The sequence below is a fragment of the Phalangium opilio genome, unplaced genomic scaffold (assembly GCF_054372755.1).
Source record: "Phalangium opilio isolate 3A_F unplaced genomic scaffold, DU_Popi_V2 ptg000031l_1, whole genome shotgun sequence".
NCBI classification, from domain to species: Eukaryota; Metazoa; Arthropoda; class Arachnida; order Opiliones; family Phalangiidae; genus Phalangium; species Phalangium opilio.
Genome location: NW_028324158.1, coordinates 6,110,843 through 6,127,721, shown reverse-complemented (window position 1 = coordinate 6,127,721; position 16,879 = coordinate 6,110,843). Strand labels below are relative to the sequence as shown.

The window sequence follows — 16,879 nt, the reverse complement described above, 5'->3', positions numbered from 1 at the left end:
GGGGTCTACACTATTTTGAGAAGTAAAGGGGGTTTCTTCTATTACGCGGCACGAGCAAGCTTCACTGAAGTATACTTTTGGTTTTTATCAATGAACGTTTGCTATTAGAATCGGTCAAAATTATGTTTCAAAGAAATAAATCCACATTCGAAAATTCTGTTTCAATTACTGGTTCATATACTTCTATTTGATTTACTTTTGGTTAAAAGTGATGCATATTTGTATGAGTGTTGTCAACAATAATATTATTTATTTGATGAATAAGATGCATATGGTGCCAATGGTTTGTTTATTGTTTACTCAAGATTGGAAATTGATTTAGAGATTTCAAAGTACGATTTTGTGTCACTTGTTTATCTTTTACCTTAGTTATATAGAAAGTTAAAATAGTTAAATGACCCTGTACCCTTTTATAAAGGATCCTTAAAAACATTATTATAGGGTATCATCATAAGTTTATAAGATATGTTCCATAAGTATGACACTACCTACACTTCGTAATGCTAGAGACTTACAGCTCGAGCTAGTTTGAGAACGACATGCGAGAATTGACTACGCTACAGTCAATCATCCTATTTAGTCTGTACTAAGCCTTTGACAGCGCCTCATCAGGCGTCCCTTTACGAGAATCTATGACGTTTCACCTACGTCACTTCATAACAAGCTCTTAGTAACCAGAGACAAACTTATGGAACATATCTTATGAACTTATGGGATCATTTATTCCAAATCATTACCGTAATGTCTCCTCAACATTGTAGGAATTATTAATCTCTTCACAAATCATTACACAATACCGGGAATATATTTCCAAATTAGCTTGATTTTAGTTTTACTTTTGCAACAATTAACGGTTTATGTCTGGGAAATCTTTTAGTACTGGTTTTAAAATGAGCTAACGCCAATGGTATGAGGCTAGGACTTGTAACTTATATAAGCCCTGAATGTTTAAAATAACACCCTAACGGGGCTTCCATCTGGATAATGTGTTATGGTGTTAGGGTAATCACCTCCTGTCTCCGTATAGCTGACTTATCCACACGTACCGGAAATTTAGCGGGACCATTTTTATGTTTACACCTTCCTTTTGGATCCCTAGGATCAACATTTCTCGCCTGAAAGACCGTCTTCCTTTCCGCTCTCTCTAAGAACCATTTATTTTCCAGCCACTTTTAAAACCCAGCTCGCGCCATAGTTTCTTGAACCGTGTTTGAAAGTTCTATTCGAATCTATAATTGGCCGAGTGAACTGCTGCTCAGTACATGTACTAAACTCGAAATATATTTCAACTGCGCGTGGAAAGTTCTAACTTACATTTATACCAGGAATTTGTGTACTATAATCCATTCATTTTCTAAAAATGGCTGCAACCCCACAATGTGGCAGCCACATTTTGGCGGGATGAGAGGGTACAGAGCGGTATTTGTTTCATCATAAGTTCATAAGATATGTTCCATAAGTTTGTCACTGTTTACAAACTGGAGCTTGTCATGAAGTGACGTAGTTCATAGATTCGAGGTAAAGCGACGCCAGGTAAGGCGCTGTTAAAGGTTTAATACTTAGGGAACTAATCTTATGAACTTATGCTTTCATAAATCAAGCTAGAATACTAATCCAAGGCGCTACCCATGCACTCGATGTAGTCAGTGTACGATGATTACACATAACCCGTAATCAGAGTGATTGGCCCCTCGTTCTTATCTTTAGTATGAACGTAGTCATCATAAGAGGTCACGAGGGTGAATGATGACGCTTAAAAATTGGCACCTGTACGAGAAAAGGTCACGTGGTGTATTGCCAAGGTGTAATCGGTGTACAATGATTACACGTAACCAGTATCAGAGTGATTAGCCCCTCGTGCTAAACTTTAGTATGAACGTAGTGATCATAGTTGTCCACGAGGATGGATGATGACGCTTTAAAATTGGCATCTTTACGAGAAAAAGTCACGTGGTGTAGTGAAGCGCGCCTTACTTTATCATTTCATAGAAGGCGGAAAACTTATGGTTCCTGTCCTGATGGGAAAATCTAGGAACGCACCGAGGGGGGTGGGACGTACATTTTTGGCCACCGAGTTATAAACGGTAAACGTCATAATTTTAGGGGAACGGGTCTGAAAAAAAGGTTTGTGGCTTTCTCAGACGTCTCTCCTGTTTAGAGTTTTTTGGGAGAAACAGGGTGCACGCACGATAGGGGAAACCTTTGGGGATTCTTGTCTTGTTTAATGTATTTCGATGGAGGGTACTACGGCTACCGTGTTAAATCAATCCACAATTACAACAACTTTGGCGATACCCGCCTCCTCAGTACAGTCCAGCACTACTTCGACGTCGACTACCAGTCATCCCATTGGTGCTGCTCAACCACGTGCAATTATCGGAAGCTCAGGTTAATTGATTTCTTGTCACTCGTAGTGTTTAAGCATGCATGTATGTCAATTTACATTTTTTCATTAACCTTTTAAATACACGTGAATTATTTACTGTTCATAAAACAAAGTTAGGGATTTGACAATTAGATGTAATGCGATGGAGATGGTCTAACCAATGCCGACTCATTTTATAAATTGGGTCGGCATTGGTCAAACTTTATGTTGGTTCTCGCATTTTACTATGGAGCGTTGTGTTAGGATTTAGTTTTATTCTTTTAATCGACTTGAGCCGGTTAAATATTTCTTTTTATCGAAAATTTCCAAAAAGTATACCATGCAGACCATGAAATGATATTTTATCTTAATTTTATACATACATATATGACTTTTAAGTGCTTTTAATCACGATTTATGATGCCGTATATTTTAATTCTGTCGCTATGAAGCTTAAGTATACATGCAGTTAATTTCGTCGGACTAAATGAAAATTAATAGCCCCATTGTGCCAATACAAGAGAAAATGCGGTTTAGTAATAGCGTAACTCAACAAAAATACTTCATAGAAGAAATGCATATAGCTAAATAGGAATGGTTGTGTATCCGTTTTCTCAACGTATCTAAGCGGATTTTGTATGAAGAGCTAAACCAAGGGCTAGACTACTTATTATGTATGGGTTAATTTTACCTCGCGAGCGCCTTGGACTTCGCGTTGTTACCAACCAATGAAATCACGGTTAGATAGACGTCAGATGGGAGATATGGTGGCACAATGATACCAATTAGATGTGTCATAAGTTTATAAGATATGTTCCTTAAGTATGACACTAGCTATGCTTCGTAATGCTAGAGACTTACAGCTCGAGCTAGTTCGAGAACGACAAGCGAGAATAGCATGGCTACACTCGGTGGTTATATTGCAGGACTTCCATCTTCCTATTTAGTCTGTACTAAGTCTTTGACAGCACCTCACCAGGCGTCGCTTTACGTGAATCTGTGACCTCAGTCACTTCATGACAAGCTCCAGTTTGTAACCAGTGATAAACTTATGGAACATATCTTATGAACTTATGGATGTATGTATTCCTGTTCATAGAAATATCGTAGTGTCATTAAACTTTGACCCCTCTTTTTATTTTCTTTTCGAACTGACTGGCAATGGCCGGAGGTAGGAGATTAGCCAAAAATTACGTAGCCATGTACAAAAGCTGGCGTGAACTTTATATAATTGTACCTACTTTTATCAACCCCAGAATGAGCTCAAAGCTGTTAGCGAATCTATTCTTAACCAGTTTTTCTCTAAAGTTGCTTTTTGCGTACATCTTATCTCCACAAACACACAAACACTCATACATCCGAGCCACTCATAATCTACGTGCTGCATAATTGCTGTAGATATAAAAATTTGTGATATGTTTTTTCTTCAAAATATAAACCAAATACGTATTTTTATACCAAGTTTAAATATATCACTTATAAAAGCAACGTTTTCAGCGTTAAGTTTACTCTTCTAATTTTATCCGGCTTCTTAATTTTTCGCACAAAAATGCGCTTTGTAATAAAAGTCCAAAAATAACGCGTGTCGGATACGATTTCTACCTTTTCTAAAAATAAATTGCACCTTATTTTTAAACCGTCGTCGACCTAACTAACCTCGAAAACGAGGGGTTTGGTTTTAAAGTAATAATCTAGCTTCGTTAAAATGTTGAACAAAGAAGCGATATCTAGTTTTCTAGGGAGAAGGTGTATAAGATGCCTAAGTATTCGCGCGCCATAGTCCCAGTCCCCCTTTCAAAATACAAGGGGGGACGTAAAACGAGGCCAGGCTATTTCACCTCTCCTCAGTCAGAAAATACGTAATTTTCGTCATTCGTGTCGCGCTGACCTGAGTTTTCAAGAACCAATGAGATGCTCGCTGGTTGTAATTTAGAAGCACGGGGATTAACTCCGGACCTACGTTTGGACTGGAGATAAAGCTAGAAATGTGGCGAAATTATACCTTCTCCCTAGTAAACTAGATATCGCTTTTTGGTTAAACTAGCGAGTTGGAAGACCTAAGAAATTTTTTCATACGTGGTTGTCTGGTTTTGGAGTATAATCCTCATTACACCTTCGCTGGAAATTGGTTCCCTCTCGGAAACATTTTGTACTCGAGCCAAAAAGGACTATAAGCGTCGTTTGCAAAAATATCAAAAACGAAATAACAAAGTCTCTTTTATAAAATGCCCTGCTAATATAGGCAAATTATGAACCACTTTCTTGTAAGAGGTTTAAGATAAGTTTTTTTAGTTTACATCTGGAGTAAATCGAACAAAAGTACTTAATTCACGCGGTTCTTTAGTTAGGAATTATTAATTACAGGGGTGCTAGATTAGAAGGATGTAGTAAAGGCGAGAAAATGTAGTTAGCAATTTTTATCGTAGTTTAGGTTCTTAAATAAACTGATATTTAACTTATAAAAATAAATAGTAATATAAAAGTATTACGTGCTCTTTCGAAAATAATGCAAAGTTTCATGATAAAACATTTTGGGTAAATGGCACTAAATGCAATTTTGGTGAAAAAACGAAGATATTTTTTTTTGAAAATAATAATAATTATGTCTTTAGGCAGAAATTTTTATTAAAATCTGGCACTTCAGTCATCTTTTACTTTTTCTAGTCTTTGTCCACTAATAAGACAAAGCACTAGTGGAAGCTAGCGTGACCTTACATGACGTAGTAATGCCAAGACCCTTTTTACCTCTCCGAGTGACGTATGTCACGGAGAGGTTCTAATTTCGACGTGTGTGTGTGTGTGTGTGTGTGTGTGTGTGTGTCTGTCTGTGTGTCTGTTGTTACACCCACGTGACCGCGTTCGCAGTTTCCAAATCGGAGCAAACGTGTTCGCCATTTCCGAACTGCTTTCACAGTCACGGAAATGGCTCCTCTACTTGAGTTCTCACACCACCATCTTCTGGTTTTTGTCCACCCCACACGGACACCAGTCTGTACTTACTGGCTTCTAATCATCACCATCTTTTGGTCTTCGTCCATCCCACATGGACACCAGTCTGTACATACTGGCTTCTAATCACCACCATCTTCTGGTCTTCGTCCATTCCACTTGGACACCAGTCTGTACATACTGGCTTCTATTCACCACCAACTTTTGGTCTTCGTCCATCCCACATGGACACCAGTCTGTACATACTGGCTTCTAATCACCACCATCTTTTGGTCTTCGTCCATCCCACATGGACACCAGTCTGTACATACTGGCTTCTAATCACCACCATCTTCTGGTCTTCGTCCATTCCACTTGGACACCAGTCTGTACACCTGGCTTCTACTCCATCGTCATCGTTGGGTTTAAGACATTCGCGGCGATCAGCTAGGGTTACGAGAAACGTCTAGCCTCCCTAAGGTGGGATCGCCACCAAAGGTTTTCGCAATTGCGGTTGTTCTTGCTTTTAGCTGTAGTTCGACACCCTTATATACTACCTATTTGAGTAAGGCCAAGCAACCGGCGTATGCTTCATTTCAAACGCCAATATTAGTCAAGTCTCTCAAGATTGTTTAATTGTTCTTTTTTAAAACGATGTAACGTTCAATAAGGCGAATAACTAACGAAGAAATTATTAAATATTAATTATATTTATTTTAATATTTAAGATAATCTTGTTTCTCAATTCAAAATTAATACGGAAAGAGTTAAAAAGCAGTCTATGTTTTTGTCTGTGTGTGTCCGTCCGTTGTTACAGTAGTGCGCTGCGTTAAAAGTTCGTTTTGTTTTGATGTGTAAAGAAATCCTACAGAACCATAATATTCCCTTTATCCTTAATATATATAAAGTGAATATGTGGAAATATTTTTCGTAATTTTGATGCATTTAGTACTTTTGTAGCTTTAAAGCTCTATTTCATTTTGATATTCCAAAGATTTTTTTTAATATTGTTATTTAAAATGGATGTTTATATATTACTTAAGCTATACTACATCTGTTTATAGCATAATCCTTTCTAAAGTGAATACAAGCACAACGCTACTATGTTGGTCAAATGATCTTTTATTTGTCAATAGGCCTAGTGAACCAAAAAGTAAACGCTTGGGTTTGGTTTTCGTTTCTGTAATGCAGAGACATTAACGGTTCAGAGTGAGCCGAAAGTTAAATACACTTTTAAATAATTAGGCTTAGATTTTGGGCGCGTTCAGTAACGCTCAACGGAGGCTCCGTTGAATGCGCATTCGCCACTGAACGATTTTCGGAACTTCCGGTTTGACGTCACGATTGTAAGCGAAGAGGCATCGAAGTCATCGGCTGTAAGAGCCGATTACTTCGTTGAGCAACGCATTTGTGACGTAGCAGCAATGGAGGAAACTTATCGAGAAGTTCATTTGATGGATAATTTCGGAACTATTTATAAAATCGGTGTAACATCGACTGAATGCGAATGAATAGTGTCTGTTAATTATTTTATGAAATTTTTTCGATTATATCTATGAAGCTTTAAAAGTTATTGGGTTTGAAAGTTTAAGCCTTGGCTAAGTTACGGGTCAGAGTTTGCTCTTATTTCGGCTAGCAGGTCCTTGCGTTTGCATTTCCATGAACTGTAAGCAGATGATGCAACGCAAAGTTTGCAAAAACCGTTCAGTAGCCTAATACGTCACATGACATCACGTTGATCAACGGAGCTCAACGCGTTTGGTATCCGTTGAGCGTTACTGAACGCACCCTTTATAATCATGGTGGAAATCTGGGCCGCGTTCAGCAGAGCCCAGCGCTGTTAGCAGTATCCTGCATAACGGGATTTTGTTTTTGAATTGTGACGTCACGGTGTTTAGCGCTGAGCTAGCGCGGTCTTCAAAGAAAATAGTCGGCTTTTTGGATAACGTGACGTAAAACGCGTAGTTCTCAGCTTGGCGAAAAAACCATGGAGGAATTAATACAAATAGCTCTATGTGACTATAGCTATTTAATTGGCGTGAAACCAGTTGATCACGCGAGAATTTTAAGAGATATGTTAGTTTCTAATTTTAATTATAAAAGTTGTTATCTATCTCTATAAATATGTTATCATACAATTTTTGTTAAGCCTTGGTACCTTGCACGCTTTATTGCGCTAGCGTCATTTATAAAACGCCGATGACCGGAGAAAAGCTATGACGACAGAGCTCACCGGTAAACATTTCCAAAATCCGCTGTCTTTTTTGGTGAGCTCTGCTGAACGCAGCCCAGACCAGTGAAAGGTCTGATCGTAATCGGATAATAGCTTCGTGTTTTCATGCTTTTTATGGTACGCATTTACTTTCAGTGTGTGTAGCCACAAATAAGCTTTGGTGTTTGTAACGTTAACAGTCATGTTGACAAACTAAGAAAATTGTTGAGGTGAAACGAGAGGATAGTGTTTACATGGCAACCCTGTTGTGAATATGGCTTTGAACATAGAGGGCATACAGTTGAGGAGTAGAAAATCAGGCCTTTACAAACACGTAAAGGTAATATCCCTCCAAAGTTTTATCTCTTCATTTCCCGTTTTTCCCCCCATCGAATGATTTTAATGTGTACAAGTATATCATTATTGGATGTAAAATGTCGTCTGATTTACAGTATATTTGCTATGCTTTGTATACTGCTTTAATATTTCATAAATTTTAACTTAAGAAACATTTCCATATCTGGGCAAATAAGCTTGTAAGTAGTCGTCTTGACTCGGAGAGGTAATATTTTGGTTTTCCCAACTTGTTTATATAAATATACCAGGTGGGAAAGGATCTTCTATAAATTTATTAAACTCATTAAAATGTAACTCACATTATATTATTACAAAAGTTCTTAAAATTTAATGTCTGACGCCTGTAAATCTCATTGTGTTTGTCTGCATTATATCAATGTTCAGGGAAAAGCATCAACCGTTTTCAAGCGGCTTTAGTTTTGAACTTCTCGGCAGTATGGCTTTTGAGAAATAAGTATGATAATGAACTAAAGACTTACAACATGTTTTCATATTCTGAGATGTTTTAAAATTTATATGAATCACGCCTGTAAATCTCATTGCGATTGTCTGCATTACATCCGTGTTCAGGGAAAAGCATCAACCGTTTTTAAGGGGCTTTAGTTTTGAACTTGTCCGCAGTAAGGCTTTTGAGAAATAAATATGATACAGTAGGGGAGTTTGTGAGGGTTCGTTGGTACATTTCTCAAGCCGAAAGTTAGGTTGGTTATTCACAGCTACGTTCTTCGAACTATAGTATAGTTGGATAGTAAAAATACCTGAATTTAAATTAAAGATGTGGGTCCCTCTAGGGAACTATGATCATATTTTGGAAATTGATTTGAATGTCCTTTGAGAGATGGCAATGCGGTCTTCAGAAGAGGGAAAGTGGATAGATAAATAAATACATGCAATACCAATAATCAAAGTAAGAGGCTAGGAAGTTGGGATCCCAGATTTTACCCGCACGTGATCTCCCACTATAATGTCCACCATGTTGGCAGAGTTATAACGAACCATTGTAAAACCATAAGTTCATAAGATATGTTCCATAAGTTTGTCACTGGTTACTGAGAGCTTGTCATCAAGTGACGTAGGTGAAACGTCATAGATTCGTGGTAAAGCGACGCCTGGTGAGGCGCTGTCAAAGTCTCCGTACAGACTAAATATTAAGATGGACTGCAAAACCTCGTGTAGTCAATTCTCGCTCGTCGTTCTCGAACTGCCTCTCAGTAAGTCTCAAGCATTACGAAGTATAGGAAGTGTCACACTTATGGAACATATCTTATAATCTTATGGCAAAACGTATAACTGCATGTAAACCAAAGATGGTTGTTCCATTCATACGTTCTCATATTTTGTATGGGTTCTTGGAAATAAACAAAACGTTTAAATGGAAATAAGTTTCTCGAAAATCTTTTGGAAGATCGTTTATTTAAATTTATTTTTGAAATTAAATGGAGTAGGCCATTTTGACCTATTTTAAGCAATCGGTTTATTTTCTTGAACCTGTTTTGAAACCAAACAATATCATTTTCCTTTTAAACAAATTAAATTCCCTACCTAAATGTAATTCGAAGAACTTTCAAGAAAATGTGCTGAAATATAATTAATTTCGATCATTTTTACCCATTTTAAATAAGCTCCTTATTTTCTTAAAACCCGTTCTAAGCCCCATTGTATCATTTTCCTTTGAAAAAAAAAATTGAACTTCCATCCTTATTCTTGAATGTTTAACAGCGCTCTGAGCGAAAAAGAATACTATGTTCTGTGGGAGAGAGAGTACGGTTACCATGGTAACCGTGGTACACTAGAACACCGATTTGGAAAATGGAGCCACTTACGTTTCGCTTCTCATCAAGACTGACCCAGGTTTTAATAACACATACCACTCTAGGCACAGTTTTAAATTATTAATCCCCTTGGGCAATTTGTATTTCGTGCCGTTCGAGTAAACCATCTCGATCGGAAAAAATCGGCTGATATCGCTTTTAAACCACCAATACCGCACGGAGAATTTCATTTCTGCCCTTTTGCAATCTTGCATGATAGAAGAAAACTTTCAAGGGGCTCTTTGGCTAGGGAAATTGAACCTTTAATCTCAATTAGATCACGAGACAAATTGTACACACATATATAGGTCAGTACGCGCTCCTTTTATACTGGCTGCCCCGCTATTAAAGTAGCAGCTTGAGTAACCGAATCTCTTTAGATTATCGCGTCCATATTTCGTAAGGTTTTAATCCAATTTGGAGTAGTTGAAGCAACGCCGTTAGCCGTTCAAAACGCATTAGACTAAGCGTACTAAAGCATTACTAGCGTAGCATAGCATCCTATCCACTTTCGTATTGATTTTCATTTTGTTCTTAATCGCCTTTCCCGCACTTATTCATAATCTTTTTTTTTTTTCGGATTCCATTTCCATTATGTAGGCATACATTTTGTAAGGCCAAGAAGAACGAGAATAGTATCTGTTCGTTCCCGTTTTTCTTTTGTAGAAATTCGTTTTTAATTACCTCTAAGAGGCTTTTAAAGGGCTTTTCCGTTCATTTGTTAAGGCACGGATGAGTGCTCTCTTTATTCACAGACTGGCGCGCCCTGGCTTAGGTTATTTTTCTCTCTCTCTGGATACGAGCTAAAAGTAGTCTCTAAAGATGATTCCTTTCAACTCTTCTTTATATCTGAAAAGGACCGATTTAACTTCCAGGAAACGTTTGGAAAAGGGGTCTTATGGTAATGATAAAGAAGTCTGCTGTCTGGATGGATTTATTTTGCATTGCTTTTGCAATGTTCTACTCGATAAGTTCTGTTCTGGCCGGTGTTGGAAGGATTACCTTATTGACAGGAGAAACAGATTGATTGTTTATGTTATTTTTTGACTTGAGGATTGATTACATTGGGTTAATTCTGCACTGGAACCTTGATCTTAGCTTTTCCGACGCTGGTTCACGTTGGGTTGTTGCGACGGATGGTCGTTCACGATGGGTTGTTGCGACGGATGATCGTTCACGATGGGTTGTTGCGACGGATGGTGGTTCACGATGAGTTGTTGCGACGGATGTTGGCTCAAGTTGGGGTTTTTTCGACGGATGGTGGCTCACGTTGGGGTTGTTTCGACGGATGGTGGCTCACGTTGGGGTTGTTTCGACGGATGGTGGCTCAAGTTGGGGTTGTTTCGACGGATGGTGGCTCAAGTTGGGGTTTTTGCGACGGATGGTGGCTCAAGTTGGGGTTTTTGCGACGGATGGTGGCTCAAGTTGGGGTTTTTGCGACGGATGGTGGCTCAAGTTGGGGTTTTTGCGACGGATGGTGGCTCAAGTTGGGGTTTTTGCGACGGATGGTGGCTCAAGTTGGGGTTTTTGCGACGGATGGTGGCTCAAGTTGGGGTTTTTTCGACGGATGGTGGCTCACGTTGGGGTTGTTTCGACGGATGGTGGCTCACGTTGGGGTTGTTTCGACGGATGGTGGCTCAAGTTGGGGTTGTTTCGACGGATGGTGGCTCAAGTTGGGGTTTTTGCGACGGATGGTGGCTCAAGTTGGGGTTTTTGCGACGGATGGTGGCTCAAGTTGGGGTTTTTGCGACGGATGGTGGCTCAAGTTGGGGTTTTTGCGACGGATGGTGGCTCAAGTTGGGGTTTTTGCGACGGATGGTGGCTCACGTTGGGGTTGTTTCGACGGATGGTGGCTCACGTTGGGGTTGTTTCGACGGATGGTGGCTCACGTTGGGCTTTTTGCGACGGATGGTGGCTCACGTTGGGGTTGTTTCGACGGATGGTTCGAAGGAGGGTTCACGTTGGACTATCCATCGGAAAGTTCCATGTTGCGTTCTCACGGCAATACATCTCAACCGAAATATTTCACTTAGGATCCATTTATTGATTTCATATTAGTCTTTACGCCTTCGCAAAGAACCTTTTCATCACACCTCAATTCTAAACGCGACATCTTGTCACCAGACTTCTCCGATATCCGTATAGTAGCTGGCAATAAGGCTTTGGGGGATTCTCTCTCTCTCCGTCCGAGGACTCCATCCAATCCAATCCAAGCATCATAGGTTTTCCAAAAACACTTTTAAGGCTTGTTCTCAATATAATATCCCCCTACGGCTTGTCTATCCAGCGATATAAAATACCATATACTTCAGATAAAATAAACCCCCGTCGCCCTTCTTTGACTTTATATAAACCGAGCCCCCCAATCTAATGTTCGATATAGGGGGGGGGATGCTGCTACCAGGTTTTTATTTCCTATCTATAGACGAAACGCGCGCTTTGGCCGCTGTTACATTATTTGGAAGCAAGCAAAAAGCATCGTGTCCGCGATAGTCGTTCGTTGAACGTCGAAATGATATTACATAGCCCTTATTTCCGTTCTCTATATATGCTATATACGGTTTATACTAGATAGAAAGTCACTTTCCCATCTATACACTCGTTTTATTGTGAAAAACGCTACCATGTACCGTAGTCTTAGACAACGAATATTCTCATAAGGACGCCATGCGATATTATATAGTATAAAGAAGTTTTTCAAGTCACGAAAGAGCTCGTTAATCTGTTTAGTTTTGAAGTTTTCTTCGTCTCGGTGTGATAAATTGTGCTCAAGTTACCTCCATTAGAAGTTACACATTTGGATATCGCTTCTTGGAACGTTTTAAAAAAGTTATCGCCGAAACTTGGGACATCGTTTTAAGTTTTGAAAGTTAGTGAAAGTTAGTGAAAGAACGAAAAAATGCGTAGTTTTATCAATTTTATCGTGTTATAGTTAAGAGCAGTGTTTAACATATCTTGTTGGAAATCACCATTTGGATAATTTGCGTATGAACAAGTGAACCGAGTTTCGTTTGACTGGACCTTTGTACATCACTTGTCGAGGTGTTATGTGAAGTGCTCAAGTTACTTCAAAGATATTTCCCGAATGTGCTTTATAATTAAAAGAAGAGTGGATTAAAAATGACATCTCTCCAATGCGTCTTCATCAAGAAATGATACAATGCGCGTGCTTTGCCCTGACGCGATATTTTTGGTCTGATCTTGTGGAACAGTTATAGGAACATCTTTTTATTCCCCTTTTTACTGGATTTTTTCGTAGCTCGAACCCGAGTCCGCTGGAGTCTGCCCGCCTCTTTTCACACACCAACTAGCTAGCTAGTGCACTGTTCCATTCCATTATAGGCCGCGACCACCGCATCTTTTGAAGAGGAGGGAAACACAATTCATCCTCTGGCTTGGTTGCTTTGGAAGAGGCTGCGGCGGGTAGAAAGAGGGCATTAGATCGCTTTCCGCTATAAGCATCCACGTTGTGATAGTGCTAGGTTTTGGCCGGCCCTTGCCGCATTGCGCGAGGGGTATAAAATTTGTGTCAGCGGACCCGTTTAAAGCTATATTTCCAGCGATTTTTCCATTTTTGGAACGAGTTAGGGTTAACGGATAACCCATGTTTCTTTCCTCGTGAAGAGTACTGTCGGCGCGGAGTTTTACAAATGAGTGAGCCACCGAGTCCAGCGATTCCGCCACCAGCCCCTCCCGAACCTCCGAGCGAGGACTTTCTTCAAGCTACACCTCCGGTCAGTCCCGTTGGCATTTTACCCCCGTCTCCTTTATTATCTATGGATAATCACCGGGTTCGTACTTTCGTGCCTCGCTACGCTAATTTGCCGCCGTTACGATTGACCACGACCGCGTGTCCGGCTGGCTCCGAGGCGGGACCATCCACGTGTCAATTGCAAAATTCCGGAGTTCTGGGCGGCGGGGGAGGTACTGGCAGTTTGTTGCCTCCGTCGCGCTCTGGTTACTGTACTCCGACGAACGTTCATAATATTTTTCATTATCAGTGTGATGGTAAGTTTGGATACTTGTCTCTTATTAGTTCAGGAATTTTTATTGCGTTCTTCTAAGTGTTTCATTTGCTGTGCACCATTGCATGTCTCGTCGGTATCTTTTAGCTCCTTTTCTCTCCTATTTTTGGAGACCAATTTCAAGGAATTCACTTCGTTTATATTAATTTTATTTGTTCAGCATGTGAATTGGATTTAATGGGCATAATTTAAATTACATAATTTTATTACATTATTTACACGCTTCTTTCGTAGGTCGACAATGAACTGGGAAACAATTTAGGAATAATTATGCAATTAAAGATAAATTATGATTATAATTTTGTCTTCTTTTTATACTTAAAAATTGTTCCACAAAATTTTTCTTTAAATGTTTTGAAATGAAGAGAAAATAGGGGTTTAAAATGCATTTCAGATTTTTATAATCGTAAATTGCATTTATGGGGTCTTTGGTCCAGTCTTAGGTTTAATCTGACTATTATATCGTTATATCAGAAATGTTAACTTTTAAATATTAAAGAACAAAAGACTGAGTTTTATTGGTGTACATCTGTACCTTTGAAGGGAAAACTACCTTTTTGGAGCATTTGTATCCACTCCATGTATTTTTATGAAACCTTTCAACTGAACTGTGAGAGATTTTATAGGAAACACTATATTTACCATGGATCTTACATCTGTTACGTGTAGATGGACGAGAAATCCCAGGCTTTCAACGCTCCACTCGCATAGGGTCGTTCTATTGAGCGTGTTGTCCTGTTATTTCCCAGCTTAGACTGATTATTCAAGGAGCATAATGGGAAGAGATTCGTGAAGCAGCCAAAGCTTCGTCGAGCGGGGAGTTTCTTGAAATGGGGAAATAATAGTAGGAAAAATTGCTGATGACCCACAGAGTTAATCCACGACCAACCCCAAAAATATGGACTTCATAAGTTGATCGTGAAATTAAATTTTAAATTATACCTGTGGGTTTAGGGAAAATGACCGCCAGAAAAAGATTCATTATTAATCTTATTCAATATAAAAGTAATTTCATTTAATACCCTTCAATCGTGCATACTGAATTTATTTTTAGCCTCATCGTATGATTAACATGTACGATGTAGACATTAGTTTTGCATGGGATGGAAGTAGTGGTGGGGGTCATGGTCATGGTCGTGGTTGTGGTTGCTTCGTCGGTTGAAGTGTGGTAAGGGTGGGACGAAACTGGTCTTTCTCGTGTTGGGAACCAGAATCGTGATTTGGAGGATTCCATTTAGATTCTAAGTATTATCTCCAGGTTCATGAATACACATCAAATTTTGAACACATGTTTATTCCTTCGTTAAATGGAGATTGGAGAAATGGTAAGGTGCATTGCCCATCTTGTTCAAGTTTCATCTCGATTGAGAAACACATAAAATTCCATGGGTAGTCTGAGTGCTTTGCTAATTCACTCACTGCTTGGTCTTTCTGCCTTATTTATCTGGAAAACAGCAAAAAAAATTCACATCAAACAGAAGCTTTCAAAAGATAACCTGCAAAGTAACAGGCGTGTTTAGAAAATATAACTAGGTACTTTCTAGGTACGACACCTCTTGAATTAAAAGTACATTTAAGTATCCTTTTAAGCCTATACTTTGGAAGAAAAAGAAACCCGAAAACATTTTAACTTTTTTTCCCCATACTCTTAACTAGATGGCATTATACTATACCGATAAGCAACTATTATTGTTTTAAAGAACTCTCCCGCCGTAATAAGGCTCTTTCTTTTCTTATTTTGGTTCGTTGACCGGTGTTGACCCTGCTTGACCTTCCTTACCGTGACCAGTAGTCAAAGTTAAAGATATAAATAAGGAAATGAGGGACTCCTATAGCGCTGCAACGTTAAGCGTTGCTTTTATTCGCGTGTTCCTAATGTCTGCTAAAATTTGTGCCACTTATCGCAAATCGATATTGTAATGACCGGAAGCTACGAGGCTTAAAGGCTTACATACACAGGTTTTTGCTATAGCACTTGTAAAACGTGCGTAAACAATTGAGCAGGGCAATTAATGAACGTTGTATGTAGTCGCGTTAAGCGCATTTTTATATTTAATTATCTTTTTTAGTAAAACCATCCGCTTTTGGTAAAACTATGCCATGAACCATAAGTTTATAAGATACGTTCTAAAATTATGACAATGTCTGTACTTCGCAAGGCTAGAGACTTACAGCTCGAGCTAGTTCGAGAACGACAAGCGAGAATTGAATGAATCCACTCGGCTTCTTTTGCAGTCCATCTAGGTCCTATCATGGACTAAGCAATACTGAAGGACCGATGGCAGCCCATAGAGCCCCATACTAAGCGACTAAACATCCAACGTTAAGCTTACTTCCCCATTTTCAGCCCCCAAAATGGACGGGGGGCGGGGTTATAAAAGATACTGAGTCAAATGCCGGAAAAAGCTAGCGCCATCTAGACAAAGTAAGACGTTATCTGCTTCCCTCTCTAGAACGTTTATTCCCCCACTATCCGGTTTGCTACTATCTACCGCTAGAAGGCGAATTAACAAGTATTTTTCAACTTTCTCCCTCTGCCATCCGTCCTTCAGTATTGCTTTGTCCATGGTCCTATTTAGTCTGTACTAAGCCTTTGACGGCGCCTCACCAGGCGTCGTTTTACCTCGAATCTATGACCTACCTCCCTCACTTCATGACAAGCTCGAATTTGTAACCAGTGACAAACTTATGGAACATATCTTATAAACTTATGTTTGAACGCTTTACCTTAATTTCGATTAAAACCGTGGACACCTCTAGAAACATGTAGTTAACCCTTTAAAGATCCTCGCTTGTAAAGTGCCTTGCCTTCTTTTGTCAAAGTTGCGCACGATTCTTTGGGAAACGTCTTTAATAAAACATTAAGAGGTTTTCCTTTTTCTAAATTGAAAATAAACGTCAACGCCTCTTTGTTAATATTAAATCTAATCGATGCATTATTTGTATTCTGGTTTTTCGGAATATATATACAATTTAACGATTTGAACTTGAGCATAGTTAAAAGAAAGAACTGTACAAGGTGTTTCTGATAAGTCTGCCATGAATTAAGGGGGATATTCTGTGAGCGAGTTTGAGTCGAAAATGTACTTTCTATGACATTTTGCCGTCCGGGCCACTGTTTTCGAGTTAAGATTGGAGTATTATGACACCTTAAATTTATTTAAGAAACTGAAAGGCAATG

The 16,879-nt window shown here is 39.1% G+C and overlaps 2 protein-coding genes and 1 long non-coding RNA gene across 5 annotated transcripts in view; 2 read left to right on the top strand and 1 right to left on the bottom strand.

Annotated features, from left to right (window-relative positions):
• LOC149690217 (band 7 protein AGAP004871-like) overlaps positions 1-16,879 on the top strand; it is a 53,659-nt gene that overhangs the window by 5,347 nt on the left and 31,433 nt on the right. Inside the window, exon 1 of one of the 3 annotated variants that reach the window (XM_089869714.1) lies at positions 2,091-2,388. The exons of the other annotated variants lie outside the window; for them this stretch is intronic. Coding sequence (XP_089725840.1) covers positions 2,235-2,388 — 154 coding nt within the window. The 5' untranslated portion in view covers positions 2,091-2,234. Of the gene's footprint in view, positions 1-2,090; positions 2,389-16,879 lie in introns of those variants that run through there. 3 annotated transcript variants of the gene reach the window in all.
• LOC149690219 (uncharacterized) lies at positions 12,614-14,070 on the top strand. The gene is made up of 2 exons (XM_089869719.1): positions 12,614-13,681; positions 13,933-14,070. Exons 1-2 carry the CDS (start codon positions 13,324-13,326, stop codon positions 13,941-13,943), a joined length of 369 nt encoding a protein of 122 aa, XP_089725845.1. The 5' UTR covers positions 12,614-13,323; the 3' UTR covers positions 13,944-14,070.
• Positions 14,281-15,244, bottom strand: LOC149690218 (uncharacterized). The gene is made up of 2 exons (XR_016383664.1): positions 14,721-15,244; positions 14,281-14,640 (listed from the first exon to the last, which is right to left on the bottom strand). It is a non-coding gene; the product is annotated as an uncharacterized LOC149690218 (long non-coding RNA).

Coding starts and splice junctions, on each gene's coding strand:
- LOC149690219 (XM_089869719.1), top strand. CDS start 13,324: ATGAGTGAGCCACCGAGTCCAGCGATTCCGCCACCAGCCCCTCCCGAA.